This window comes from Vulpes vulpes, chromosome 12 (genome assembly GCF_048418805.1).
Source record: "Vulpes vulpes isolate BD-2025 chromosome 12, VulVul3, whole genome shotgun sequence".
Classification (NCBI taxonomy): domain Eukaryota; kingdom Metazoa; phylum Chordata; class Mammalia; order Carnivora; family Canidae; genus Vulpes; species Vulpes vulpes.
This window is the reverse complement of record NC_132791.1, coordinates 33,282,774-33,297,393: the sequence shown is the minus strand read 5'-3', so window position 1 is coordinate 33,297,393 and position 14,620 is coordinate 33,282,774. Positions and strand designations below refer to the sequence as shown.

Here is a 14,620-nt window from a genome sequence, read left to right as displayed (position 1 = left end):
CAGCAGGCTACACTACACACCCCTCTAACAAGGTGTCTCTCAGCCCTAAGGACTGGAAAGTCAGGAATATTGGAATTTGTATTCCAGTCTTTCCCACTAGACTTCAAGTGCATAAGAGACAGGAAATACATGTGTTGGTTTCAGCCTTTATACCTAGGCGCTAAATATTCTAAATGACTAAATGATAGCCCCTCTTTCCCCCATGAAGTGTTTCATCATAATTGAAATGGAGACAAACCTTGTTAATAATTACAAAGAAAAGGGAAACAAAATAATTCTAAGAATTGAGGAAAGTCCGTTTAAACTGGAAACCGTTATATCTCCCTGGGTGCAGTGTAATAAGAACAGCATGACGTTAGCTTGTCTAAATAAGCACACTATTGATTGTGGGAAATATGACTCATACTTTTTGCTGCTGCTGAGGCTAGTGTCACCTGCAAGACGTGATGGGTTTTATTTTTTTCTTTAGGTTTTTCAACTGACCCCATTTTGACCATAGTCTTTCGAATTTGAATATAATTTCTCAAGGAGTAAAATTTATCATTTCAGCTTCATTTTTAAATAAATCTTAGATGGTAGAAATCCATGTTCTCCTTTCCTTCTGAGAAGTTTCTGAAAGTATGCAATTATAGTGTGTTTCCCTATGTGTGCATTTTTAAAGAGGGTTAATATTTATAGCTTTCATCAGATTCTCAAAGAGTTATACGATCTAAAGAAAGAAAATGAAGCATTTTGCTCTAGGCGAAACTGAGAATCATGGCCTTTGTTGTGACACATTAAGGCACACCCTATTAATAACCCTTTATTCTTGGGGGTATTTTGGGGGTAGTGTGTTCAGTCCTCTGTACACTGAAATGTGTGTCATGCATTCACTCATTTCAGAAACCGTGAGCACCTGCCATATGGCCAGCTGTGGTTTACAAAGGTACATAAGACCTGTGGTGATGAAGATGATCCTCTTATGTTTAGAGATACTTATGTAATAAAATTTCAAGGGTGTTTTCCAGTGGGATAAGGTGAATGACAGAGGTTGATATACATTAATCCAGGCTGGAGGTTAGTGCGTAATACATATCCTAGGGGATATGAAAGAGGGTGGAGATCTGGGAAAACCTGGACAGCCCTCTTGAGATAAGCAAAACTCACTTAGCAGGAAAGGAGAGTGAGGAACTACGAGTTAGGAGCTGTATTGCAAGTTCCACGTCTAGTTGGTTATTTTTAAGTTTTAATGAACATGAGAATTTTCTGAGTTTATTGAAAGTGTGGATACCCTGGGCCCTCAAGTCTCTGAAATCAAAATCTGGTTTTTAATTAGGACTCCTGGTGATTATCCTGATCTTAAGAATCACAACCTACAGCCAGCTGTGATCTGTGCCTGTTTTCTTTCTTTTAGAATATGGCCCAGTTTTCTGTTTTATTACCAAGACATTAAACTAGCATGGCCACCTAGAGGACAAGAAGACTTGCTAATTCCAGTCATTTGGGAAATTTCGGCTTAACTTGGAAAAAACATGGAAAAGACATGCAGCTCTCATGCCCTCGCCTACTAAGGAAGAACATAATTAGACCACACGTGCACATATCAGAGATGCCTTCTAGAAGGGTTAGACTGCTTCAGAAAAATGACCAATGAACATGTGGAAAAATTCTGACATCTGACACTTTAGAAAAAAGATAAGACCTCATTTACCTTTGTAAATTTGTAATAATAAAGGGTTTCCCATGTTACCAGGGAAATATGAAGAAGAAATGGGAATTCTTAGACTGTTTATTGGTGTGACTATAAATTTCATACAGTCTTTTTGGAGGGCAGTTTGGTAAAATGTATCAAAAGGCTTAAAAATACTTATACTCTTTCTGCTGGTTACCCCACTCCTAGGAATTTATCTTTAAAAAATTATCAGGGATACAAAGAACTGTGTATAAGGAAGGATGTCTAATATAGCATTAGTCATAATAGCAAATATTCAAAACAATCTCAATATCCCAACAGTCAGAGGTAAATTATGGTATAGTTCTAATTAGATTGTGAAGCAGCCAACTGAAGATCCTGTTTTCACATAATATTTGATGTCCTAAAGAAATGGTTGCTCTATAATATGAAATGAAAAAAGGGTATGTGTACACATTTTACATTGCTAATGTTGTTTTAAAGTTCTACATTGATGTACAAAAAGACCAGAAATGGATATATAATCTTTTGTTAACTGTATTTGGGGTTGGGACACTGAATCATTTTAATTTTCTTTATATTTTTCTGTGTCTTCACATTTTTCTACAATGAATATAACCAAATAATAAAGTTGTCTTAAAAATAAAAAGATCCAGCTCTTGAAAACATACTGGTGTGAAGCAAAGTTTAAGATGGTAATCCTAAGAGGAGTTTTGTTTGAGTTCCATCTTCATTTTGTTAAAAAAAAAAAAAAAAAAAAAAAAAAGGATCAATGATAACTGTATAGTAAGAACGATACTTGGGCTTGCAACAACTTGAGAAAAGTTGGGTGTTTAATCATCACAGAGTAAATAAAATCTTTAAAAAAAAATGTTTAAAAAAAAATTTAGGGGCAGCCCCGGTGGTGCAGCGGTTTAGCACTGCCTGCAGCCCGAGGTGTGATCCTGGAGACCCAGGATCGAGTCCCACGTCGGGTTCCCTGCATGGAGCCTGCTTCTCCCTCTGCCTGTGTCTCTGCCTCTCTCTCTCTCTCTCTCTCTGTGTGTGTGTGTGTGTGTCTCTCTCTATGAATAAATAAAATCTTTAAAAAAAAATGTTTAATCCTCACAGTCTGAAACTCTGTGAGAGATAATAGACATTCTAGTGTGTCAAGTTTTTTTTAAATTAATATTTGGCCTTTGTTTCTACTTTTTTTTTTTTTTTAATTTTTTTATTTATTTATTTATGACAGTCACACAGAGAGAGAGAGAGGCAGAGACACAGGCAGAGGGAGAAGCAGGCTCCATGCACCGGGAGCCCGACGTGGGATTCGATCCCGGGCCTCCAGGATCGCGCCCTGGGCCAAAGGCAGGTGCTAAACCGCTGAGCCACCCAGGGATCCCTGTTTCTACTTTTTATGAGTTGGTTATTTTACATGAGTGAGTGGTTTGGATTTTTTCATAAAACAGAAGCTTGCTTCTTACTCTTTTTTGTCGCTTTATAGGAATGTGTTTTGTTTTCTGTCATAAAGAGATCTTTTTTTCTTCAGAATTACTACTTTTCTTTTCACTGTGGTCTGTTACTGGGTCTGTTAGTCATATAGCTTGTCTGTTTAAACAGTGTAAAGTCAGTGTGTTTGTGTCTAAGGAGACTGTCCTCAAGATAAGCTGCTAGTTGTAAACAACAAAATAAACCAGTTACCCACCCCCCCAGCATTAATATTGAGCTGTTTCGGTTACAAGTGATTATGATTCTCACATTCCCCAATGCAGTGATTCAACCCTGGCTGGACATTAGTTATACACACATCACATAACAGATCTGAATCCAGGTTTACGGAGGTAAACCCTGATCTGCCACTCTCTAATACTATATATATATACTTTTCTTTCATTCTTAGTACATATCTGATGATGTCAAGGCAAAAATGTGAGCATTTTGCTGCCTTCAGAAAGCACAGTTCTCCCTCACCAACTTCTAGGGGCACTTTTTTTTTTTTTTTTTAAGATTTTATGTATTTATTCATGATAGAGAGGCAGAGACACAGGCAGAGGGAGAGGCAGGCTCCATGCAGGGAGCCCGACGTGGGATTCGATCCCCGGTCTCCAGGATCGCGCCCTGGGCCAAAGGCAGGCGCCAAACCGCTGCGCCACCCAGGGATCCCAAGGGGCACTTTCCTTGATTCAGCAGTCTTGAGTAGCAACCTCACTTTCAGACTTCTCACATGGAGTATACTCCTGTTTTGTTGCTATTTCCCATCAGCTGCTCCTTATTCAAAACCAACATAATCTTTCTGATTTCTTCGTTCTTGAGGACTTTGCTGACCATTTCTTCCTGGAGTGCTTTATTACTTATGTGATCTTTCACTTTTTCTTTTTTAAGCTAAAAAATTAAGTAAACACGGTGAACAGTTTATTTCAGTTTCCCCAGTGGATTATGGGCATAATGGAAAAGCTGTGGCTTAGTGACCTAGTCCTTTGGGAGAGTGCCAAGTTATTGATAAGTGCATTTGCATCTATTAGTAATGCATCATTTTGCATTGTTTTTCATTGATTCTGTAGATGAACCTGAATAGTTCTATCTGTAGAGTGTTACCCCAAGAAACGATGGAGAAGCCTGGAATACCAGGGTTTATTTGAGACCTGAAATGTTTTGCAAATTAGCCCCAGTGCATCCTGGAGTTGTTTATAATAAGCAAATGCTTAGGAAAACTTTGAGATAAAATATTTAAAGGGATGTATGCAGTTAAGGACTTTCCCATCTCCCTATCTGATGAACTTCCATAAAAGGAAAACCTTTGTCTTTTTCACTTGGGATCCTGAGTTCCTTGAACTTAGCACAAGTTCAAGGAATCTTTGTGTAAATGAAAATCTAATCCGGGCAGCCCTGGTGGCTTGGTGGTTTAGTGCCGCCTTCAGCCCAGGGTGTGATCCTGGAGACCTGGGATCGAGTCCCACATTGGGCTCCCTGCATGGAGCCTGCTTCTCCCTCTGCCTGTGTCTCTGCCTCTCTCTCTCTCTCTCTCTCTCTCTCTCTCTCTGTCTCTCATGAATAAGTAAATAAAAATCTTTAAAAAAAAAAAAAAAAAAGGAAAATATAATCCTGTCTTTCCTACATCAGTCTCAGCTGGTCAAAGACCTCACTCTAGTGGTTGTCCATCTCCATGCTCAAATTTTCCCTCATTGGATCATTTTTCCGAGGGCACAAATATGCTGGTACTTCTCCCAATAAAAAAAAATTCTTGGCTACAATTCAGTGTGGTGTCTGTCTTATTGCTTTGCCTTTTATTGGGATAAAGTCCCCAAAGATCTCGGTCTCCAATTCCTCTTCTTGTTTCTTTAGCTCACTCCAATCTAGATTGTGCCAGTACCCCACTTTCAACATCACCACCATCCTCAAAGTCACCTCCTTACTAAATCTACTGGTGAGTTCTCAGACTTCATCTTTCTTTTCCTATCAGCAGCATTTGACACATTTATTCCCTCCCTCCTCCTTGATAAATATTCTTCACATGTCTTCCGAGGACACCACAATTGGTTTTCCTTCTACCTCAATGGTTGCTATTCAGTCTTTTCTGGTTTTTGCTGTTCTCTCAGATCTTTTAGTGTCACCTGCTCCAGCACTCATTCTTCACTCATTCCTGTTTCCAGCCCCCCTCTCAGATCTCTCCCAGCACTCTCCCATCTCGGTTGTTGGCAGTTTCATCCTTCCAATCCCTCAGATCAAAAACGTGGAGTTATTCTTAACTCTTCAAAACCTACATTCGCACCAGCAAGATATTTGTTCACTCTACCTACCATCCAAAATATATCCAGGAGGGCAGCCCGGGCGGCTGAAGCACCGCCTTAAGCACAGGGCCTGATCCTGGAGACCCGGGATCGAGTCCCGTGTCGGGCCACCTGCATGCAGTCTGCTTCTCCCTCTCCCTGTTTCTCTGCCTCTCTGGGTCTCTCATGAATAGATAAATAAAATCTTTAAAAATATATATATATTTATATAGGAAATGTGGCGCGTGGGTGGCTCAGTTGATTAAGTGTCTGCCTTTGGCTCAGATCGTGATCTCAGGGTTGTAGGATCAAGCCCCATGTTTGGCTCCCTGCTCAGCGGGGAGCCTGCTTCTCCCTTTGCCTCTGCTCCTCCCCCACCCACTCTCCCTCAAATAAAATCTTAATATATATATAAAGAAACTGACTTCCTCACATCAGCTACTGCCTCTACCCTGGCCTGAGTCACTTGCCTTTCACCTGGGTGCTGCAATAATCTAACTGATTCTCCTGCTTCTACTCTAATAGCAACCCAGAAGCTAGAACGATCCTTGTAAAACATGAGTCATTCTCCTGCTCATGTCACTCAGAATAAGAGCCCAAATCCTCACAGTAGTGCATGAATCCTCATGGGATCTGCACGTATCCCTAATCTCGAACTTCCTACCGTCCTCTGTACCACTGACCATGCTTTTCCTAGAACACACCATGCCCTTTTCAGCCTTTAATGCTAGAGTACTTGCTTTATGTTTCTTCTACCTGGGAAACCTCTCCCAGATAACCACGTCATTCACTCTATCACCTTCAAACCTCTGCTCAAAAATCACCTCACTGGATCAACCCCAACCATCCTATTTTAATGCAGGGCAATGATTCTCACTACACATCCCCAGTACTCCTGCCCATTCTCACCTGAATCAACTTTTGTTTTTCCATAAGCTCTTAACACCTCCCAGCATACCCTTAATATTTGTGTTTGCTTGCTTGCTGTGGTTTGTTGGTATCTTCCACCCCCATTCCCTACAAAATAAAAATTCTGTGAAGGCAGAAATCTTGTTCACTGATATATATCCCAAGTGGCCAGAATATGGCCTTAGTAAACTTTCAGCCAATACTGTTTTGAATGTACAGCTTTCTACTGATTATCACAATATTTGCAAAGCCCTGCATGTTCTGACATTTCTGGCTTACTCCAGCCTCTTCTCTCTACCTCCAACACCTGATGGCACTCCAAACCAGCGCTGTCCATAGAAAACATAATGCGAGCCAGTATGTAACTTTGAATCTAGAAGCCACATTTTTAAAAATGAAATTGTAATAATATATTAACCTAATTGACCCAAAGTACCATGTCAACCTGTAATCAATATTAAGTCAAAAAATTTTATGCATTCTTTTTCAAATACTAAATCTTTGGAATTGTGTATTTTATACTAACAGCACATCTCAAGTCAGGTGCTAAATTTTTATCAGAAAAATTTGATCTGTATTAAATTTTACTATGAAAGGTAGATCCACAGACCCAAGTCATTGCAAGTATAATGAAACATCAATTTTTAGTTCATTAAAATTTTGTACTAAAATTATAAATTCAGGGCACCTGGGTTGTTCAGTTGGTCAAGTGTCCAACTCTTCATTTCAGCTCAGGCCATGATCTCAGTGTTGTGGGATCAAGTCCTGAGTTGGACTTTGTGCTCAGCACTGAGTCTGCTTGTCCTTCTCCCTACCCCATGCTCACTCTAACTAAAATCTTAAAAAATACAATTATAAATTCCATTTCTCAATTAGCTACATTTCAAGTGTTTGATGACCACATTTGTCTAACAGCCACCGTATGCAGAGCAGCTCTTCACTTCAGATCCAAGCAGGCTGGACTTTCTCCTTGCTTCTGCCCTTTGTTGTCTCTACCTGAAAGACTGCTCCACCACCACCTTCCTTTATTTGGCTCATTGCCTGGCTGTCCTAAAAAGGACATATGTTCCCTAAATGCCCTGCTCTACTATAGTACTTGTCTATTTATAGTTGTTACTTGTCACACTGTAATTGCCCAGTTCATTGTCTGATTAGCATGGTGACTGACACATAAGAGTTACTATATATATTGATTAAATGTATAAATCCATGACACTTCTACCTGTGGATATTTTAGTCATGCATCCATTTCCAAATAACTTCTCCCCAGGCCCAGAGTCTGGCTCCTTGTAATATTCAACTCATGATAAAAATCATAGTGTCCTGGCATGGCAGACACTGAAAGTCCATATTTTCCAAGAAGGGAATGAATATATTTACAGATATTATGTTGGTACCTTAATGAATGTTACTAGAGCCCCCTATCCATTCTCTTATATTTTCCCAATTTATGTCCCCTTGTTATCTTAGCAGATTTGGGGGTTAGTCAGGTTTTAATACAATTGAAAAATTCCTCAAATGGATGGAATGAGGAATTCTGGGTATTGAATCTTGAGTTTAAAAATATATATATAATTTGTTGCCTTTACTATTATTTACATCTTTCTTGTTCATCTTGGCATGTAATTTGTCTTCCCAAGGAGATTGTAGTTTTCTGTGAGTGGTGGACTGATTTCCAAGGGCCTGGCCCATGCCTTACATTTAATGAGCAACCAATAAAAAGTTGTTGGTGTTACCTCAATCAGTAGTTTAAATTGAACACACACAGAAATTGAACAGCTGGTCATATCAATAGGATCTTGAGGAAATGATTTTTGAAAAAGTATAAATACCAAAATACTTAAGTGTTTTAGAATTCAGCATATAATTGAAAAAGATGTGTGTTTGATTTCATAGGTATTTTGCCACAGAGAACATTTGTTTCAGAACAAAAACAAAAGCATTTGATGATTTCATTTAGAGAAAATTAACAGGAAATTGTCGGTGTTTTCAAACGATGCTCTCAGTTTTATAGATGATTCAGATTTAAAAAGTCTACACATCGGAATGTGATGATGTGTTCCTTAACTGCTCTTTTTGACCTCACCTTAGTTTACAAATCCCTCCCTGTAAGAATCAAGATTACAAGGTTAAAGCAGTAAGTTTTAGGAAAGTCAGTTTCAAATGTATACAAAAACAAAGAATAGTAATGAACCTTTATCTATTACCCAGCTTCAAGAATTTTCATCTCAGGGACGCCTGGGTGGCTCAGCAGTTGAGTGTCTGCCTTTGGCTCAGGGTGTAACCACAGAGTCCCGGGACCAAGTCTCACATCGGGCTTCCTGCATGGAGCCTGCTTCTCCCTCTATGTCTCTGCCTCTCTTTGTGTGTATCTCTCATGAATAAATGGATAAAATCTTAAAAAAAAAAATCATCATTTCATAGGTAATGTGTTTTTTCTATATTCTCACCTACTACACTCCTTCCATGTTATTTTGAAGCATTTCACATACATCATATAATTTCATCCATGAGTATTTTCATTGTTACTTCTAAAGGATAAGTATTTTTAAGGGAGCCACAATTCCAGTAGTGCACATTTAAAAATAAATTAAAACTCCTTCATAGCATCAAATATGCAATGAATACTCAAAAGTTCAAATATCTTGGGGTGCCTGCGTGGCTTAATCAGTTAAGTGTCCAACTTTTGATTTCAGCTCAGGTCATGATCTCAGGGCCATGAGTTTGAGCCCCCAACAGGCTCTGCGTCTGAGTGTGGAGCCTGCTTGAGATTCTCTCCCTTTCCCTCTGCCCCTTCCTTCCCTTGAATAAATACATTTTAAAAATAGATATCTTAATATATACACAGAAAGAGCATTTCATAAAGTTCAACAGTCCTTTATGGCAAACAATGTTAGTAAACAAAAAATAGAAATTCCTTAGAATTTAAGAATGGATCAAATATATACTATGAAATACATATGGGATAAATAGAAACAAAGCCATGGGAAGAGAAAAATATAATAAAACAATAAGACTATCTTAAAATACCAGGCAGATTAAAAGAAAACTAAATAGTACTGAAGAAAATTTAAAATATAACCAATAAAATTAGAAACTCAAAAGAGTAATTCAGAATATTAGGGTTGGAGAGAAAATTGATTAGCTGGATTATGAACTAAAAATAAACTCAGAATGTACAGAGAAATAGAGACAGAAAACATGACAGCTTGACATGTAAAACACAGCAGAAGTTTCATCATAAGGCTTACTGAAGAGAATACATGTTCCAGAAACAGGAAATAAAAAAGATGGGTGGCATTCTTCTGACTCTCAGCATGACAGCATAAGGAACTCTGGACAAGCTCACCAGTAGAACCAGTGAAAATTATTTTTAAACAACCAGTTAAAACCTTTGGATATGGCTGAAGCACACTTAGCAATGAAATAAACACACATTCAAGAGAACTTATTAAAATGTATTAGGAACCATGGCAGTCTGTGATATTTGGAAAGATCTACTTCCCCCTTTCTCCCTCCCAGTTCAACAAGATGGAAACTTTACTTAAGACTGATGCAGGGATCCCTGGGTGGCGCAGTGGTTCAGCGCCTGCCTTTGGCCCAGGGCGCGATCCTGGAGACCCGGGATCGAATCCCACGTCGGGCTCCCGGTGCATGGGGCCTGCTTCTCCCTCTGCCTGTGTCTTTGCCTCTCTCTCTCTCTGTGTGTGTGACTATCATAAAAAAAAAAAAAAAAAAAAAAAGACTGATGCAGCCAAGAATGCAGAGTATCATCTCCTTTAGTTCTCAATTGGAGAGCTATCATCCCAGAAGGGGCAGGACATCACTATTTCTCATCCTAGCCCCATATATCTGCCGGTTAAGAGGCTAAGAGGCAAGCATAGGTGAGGGGTAGAGTCTTTCTTTTTCTACCCAGCCCCTAAGGAACTCTACCCTGGGTGTGTTTTGGTGAGAATACTGGGACACCAATCATCCTTCCCCCAGCCTGTAAGGCACTGACTACATGCAGGAAGAGTCAAAAAAAAAAAAAAAAAAAAAAAAAGCTGAAGGAGTGACTGGCTGGCAGTTGGTTGAGCATCCAACTCTTGATTTCCACTTTGGTCATAGTCTCAGGGTTGTGGGATCAAGCCCATGTTGGGCGCCCCAACACAGTGGGGAATCTGCTTCTCCTCCTTTTCCCTCTGCACCTTCTACCTGCTTGCATGTGTACACCTGTGCTCACTCTAAAATAAAATAAATATTTTTACAAAAATAAGCTGAAGGTACTGTCCTCTACCACCAACAACCACCACCACTGAGCACTCAGCTCCTAAACTGGAGTGCCATTCAGCAAGAAGCTTGCCACTGTCCTCACTTCCAGCTCCATGGCCATAAGTCAGAGATTTTGCCTTGGAGGAACAGTAGGCAATAAACCAGAGGATTCCAATTCTTTTCCTAAAGGAACTGACTTCATTTGCAACAGTGTGGAGAAGTTTAAGCTTAAGGGTGCCTCCCAAAACAGTGAAGGTAGTAGTGAAGAGCAATTGAGATGATATTGGTAGAACCATTTGACATATAAGCTAAACGGTAGACCAGCTAGTGTGCATGAGAGAACCTAGAAGAACATAACTGACAGGAGACTGTCTGGGGTCAGCACAAATATTGATAACTGACTTCCAGAACAATCCCTCTGAAGGAATCTGAATTTCAGTGGTTTAGTTTATGAGCAACTTATGCCTCAGCATATTGTTGTAGGCAATAAAGAAATCATCCAGCCATTGTTTAACAGCTGGATCTTATCAGGGAAAGAGACAACCAAAGAAAACCTTGAAAAAACCCTCAGTGTTAACCAGGGTGACTGTGTGCATAACCCATGGGTATGCTCTCTGAAGAACAATATCAGAAGCTTATTGATGCCAGAGACAAAAAGATTCTGATAAAATAAAAAAATTAAAAATAAATAAAAGATTCTGCTAAAATAATGTTACTAAAAAAGAAAGAGAGAGAGAGAGAGAAAGAAAGAAAGAAAGAAAGAGAAAGAAAGAAGAGAACAAACTGGTTACTAAACAAATAAGTAAATAATAATAAGCACAATAATAACAAGCACCAGAGGGGAGGCATCAGTACTCAGATTTGCTACAATATATTATCTAAAGTGTCCAAATTCCAATAAAAATGATTAGTCATGCAAGGAAACAGGAAAGTATGACCCATACACTGGAGAAAAAAGCAGACAACAGAAACTGCCTGTAGAGCACCAGATGTCAAATTTAACAAAGTCTTCAATGTAGCCGTTATAAACATGTTCAGTGAACTAAAGGGAACCATGATTAAAGAGCTAAAAAGGTATGATGAACATGTTGATGGGGATCCCTGGGTGGCTCGGTGGTTTGGCACCTGCCTTAGGCCCGGGGTGTGGTCCTGAAGTCCTGGGATCGAGTCCCACATTGGGCTCCCTGCATGGAGCCTGCTTCTCCCTCTGCCTGTGTCTCTGCCTCTCTGTCTCTCATGAATAAATAAATAAAATCTTAAAAAAAAAAAAAAAGAAAATGTTGAAGCAATTAGAGAATATCAATAGATAGGAATTATTTTTCAAAAATGGAAATTCTAGAGTAGAAAAGTACAATAACTAAAAAATTCACTCAAGGGGCTCAGCAGTAGATTTGATTAAGAAATAACTAGAGGTTATACTTAGCAAATTGTAATAAAGTTCAAGAGAGGTTATACAACCAGAGACAAAAGAATGAAGAAAAAGGAACAGAGCTTCAGAGCAAAATAAACCTAAAGTGAGAAGAAGAAAAGAGGGCAGCCCGGGTGGTTCAGTGGTTTAGCGCCGTCTTCAGTCCAGGGCCTGATCCTCGAGACCCAGGATCTAGTCCCACATCGGGCTCCCTGCATGGAGCCTGCTACTCCTTCTGCCTGTGTCTCTGCTTCTCTCTCTCTCTCTCTCTCTGTGTCTCTCATGAATAAATAAATAAAATCTTAAACTTTTAAGAGAAGAAGAAAAGAAATAATATTAGAATGGAAATAAATAAAACAGTAGAAAATCAATTAAAAAGCTGATTCTCTGAAAAGAGCAACAGAATTGACAAAACTTCAGCTTGATTAATCAAGACAAAAAAGATGGCATTCAAATTGCTGCATTAGAAATGAAAGATGAGACACTCCTACTGTTCTTAAAGAAATAAAAAGGAGGGGATCCCTGGGTGGCTCAGTGGTTTAGTGCCTGCCTTTGGCCCACGGTGTGATCTTGGAGTCCTGGGGGTCAAGTCCCACATCAGGCTCCCTACATGGAGCCTGTTTCTTCCTCTGGCTGTGTCTCTACCTCTCTCTCTATCTCTCTCTCTCTCTCTGTCCCTTATGAATAAATAAATAAAATCTTTAAAAGAAGAAATAAAAAGTAAAAAAAAAATAAAAAATAAAAATAAAAAAAATAAAAAATAAATAAAAAATAAAATAAAAAATAAAAAAAAAGAAGAAATAAAAAGGATTATAAAAGAATACTAATGAACAGCTGTATGTCAACTAATTAGATATCCCAAATAAAGTAGGCAAAGTCCTGGAAACACACAATGTACAAATTGACTTGAGAATAAAAAGACAGTCTGAATAGACCTATAATAAGAGATTAAATTAGTAACAAAAACATGATCCACAATGATTATTTCGATACAGAAAAAAATTTGACAAAATTCAATTCCCTTTCATGATAAAACTGTCAATAAACTAGGAATTGAAAAAAATTAACATAATAAAGTTCATATATGAAAAGCCCATGATTAATATACTGAGCAGTGAAAAATGGAAAGTTGTTCCTAAAACTGAAAAATCAGCAACAAGGCAAAGATACCTATACTTTCCACTTCAACAGGGTACTGAAAGTCTTAGCCACTACAATTAGACAAGAAAATAAAAAGCATCCAAATTGGAAAGAAAGTAGTAAAATTATCTGTGCAAATGGCTTAATTTTACATGCAGAAAGCTCTAAAGACTTAAAAAAAAACCCAACTATTAGAATTATTAATTCAGTAAAGTGGTATAATGCAAAGTCAATATAGAAAAATCAGTTGTGTTTCTATACACTAACAATGAACTATGCAGAAAGAAAAAGTACCATTTGCAATAGAATTAAAAAGAGTAAAATGCTTTGAAATAAACTTAACTAATGAGGTGAAAGATTTGTATACCAAATACTTCAGAACATTGATAAATGAGGGGTGCCTGGCTGGCTCAGGCAGTAGAGCATGCGTTCTTGATCTCAGGGTTGTGAGTTCAAGCCCCACATTGAGCACAGAGCCTACTTTTAAAAATTGATAAATGAGGGATCCCTGGGTGGCGCAGCGGTTTGGCGCCTGCCTTTGGCCCAGGGCACGATCCTGGAGACCCGGGATCGAATCCCACGTCGGGCTCCCGGTGCATGGAGCCTGCTTCTGTCTCTGCCTCTCTCTCTCTCTGTGACTATCATAAATAAATAAAAAAAAAATTTAAAAAAATTGATAAATGACACTTTATAAGACATAAATCAATGAAAAAACATCCTATATTCATGGATTAGAATAACTGATATTGTTAGAATGTCCACGCTACCCAAAGTGATCTACCAATTCAAAGCATTCTCTATCAAAATCCTAATGGCTTTTTTTCAGAAGTAGAAAAAAAAAATCCTAAAATTCAAATAGAACCACAAAAGGCACAGAATAGCCAAACAATATTGAGAAAGAACAAAGCTAAAGGCATCACAGTCAAGTGGGACTACATCACTAAAAACCTTCTTTACAGCAATGAAAACAATTAGCAGAGTGAAAAGGCAACTTACAGCATGGGAGAAAATATGTTCAAGCCATATATCTGGTAAGGGTTTAATATCCAAAATATGTAAGGAACTCCAACTCAATAGGAAAACAAACAGACAAACAAAACCTAAAACTTGATTTTAAAATGAGCTAAGGTGGGGTGCCTGGTGGCTCAGTGATTGAGTATCTGCCCTTAGCTCAGGTTGTGATCCTGGGGTCCTGGGATCAAGTCCCACATCAGGCTCCCTGCAGAAGCCTGCTTCTCCCTCTGCCTATATCTGCGTCTCTCTTTGTGTCTCTCATGAGTAAATAAAATCTTAAAAAGAGAAAAGGAGCCAAGGAGTTGAATAGACATTTCTCTAAAGAAGACATATAAATGGTTATCAGGTATATGAAAAAATGCCCCAACATCACTAGTCACTAGGGAATGCAAATCAAAACCACAATGAGATATCACTTCACATTTGTCAGGATGTCTATTATAAACAAAACAGAAACAAAAAACCCACAAGTGTGGGTAA

At 38.6% G+C, this 14,620-nt stretch overlaps 1 protein-coding gene across 1 annotated transcript in view; it reads left to right on the top strand.

Moving 5' to 3' along the window:
• MTAP (methylthioadenosine phosphorylase) overlaps nt 1-2,340 on the top strand; it is a 52,431-nt gene extending 50,091 nt beyond the window's left edge. Inside the window, exon 8 of the mRNA XM_072728167.1 lies at nt 1,394-2,340. Within this exon, the coding sequence (XP_072584268.1) occupies nt 1,394-1,432 (39 nt within the window). The 3' untranslated portion in view covers nt 1,433-2,340. The remainder of the gene's footprint in view (nt 1-1,393) is intronic.
• Nucleotides 2,341-14,620: the final 12,280 nt, after the last annotated feature.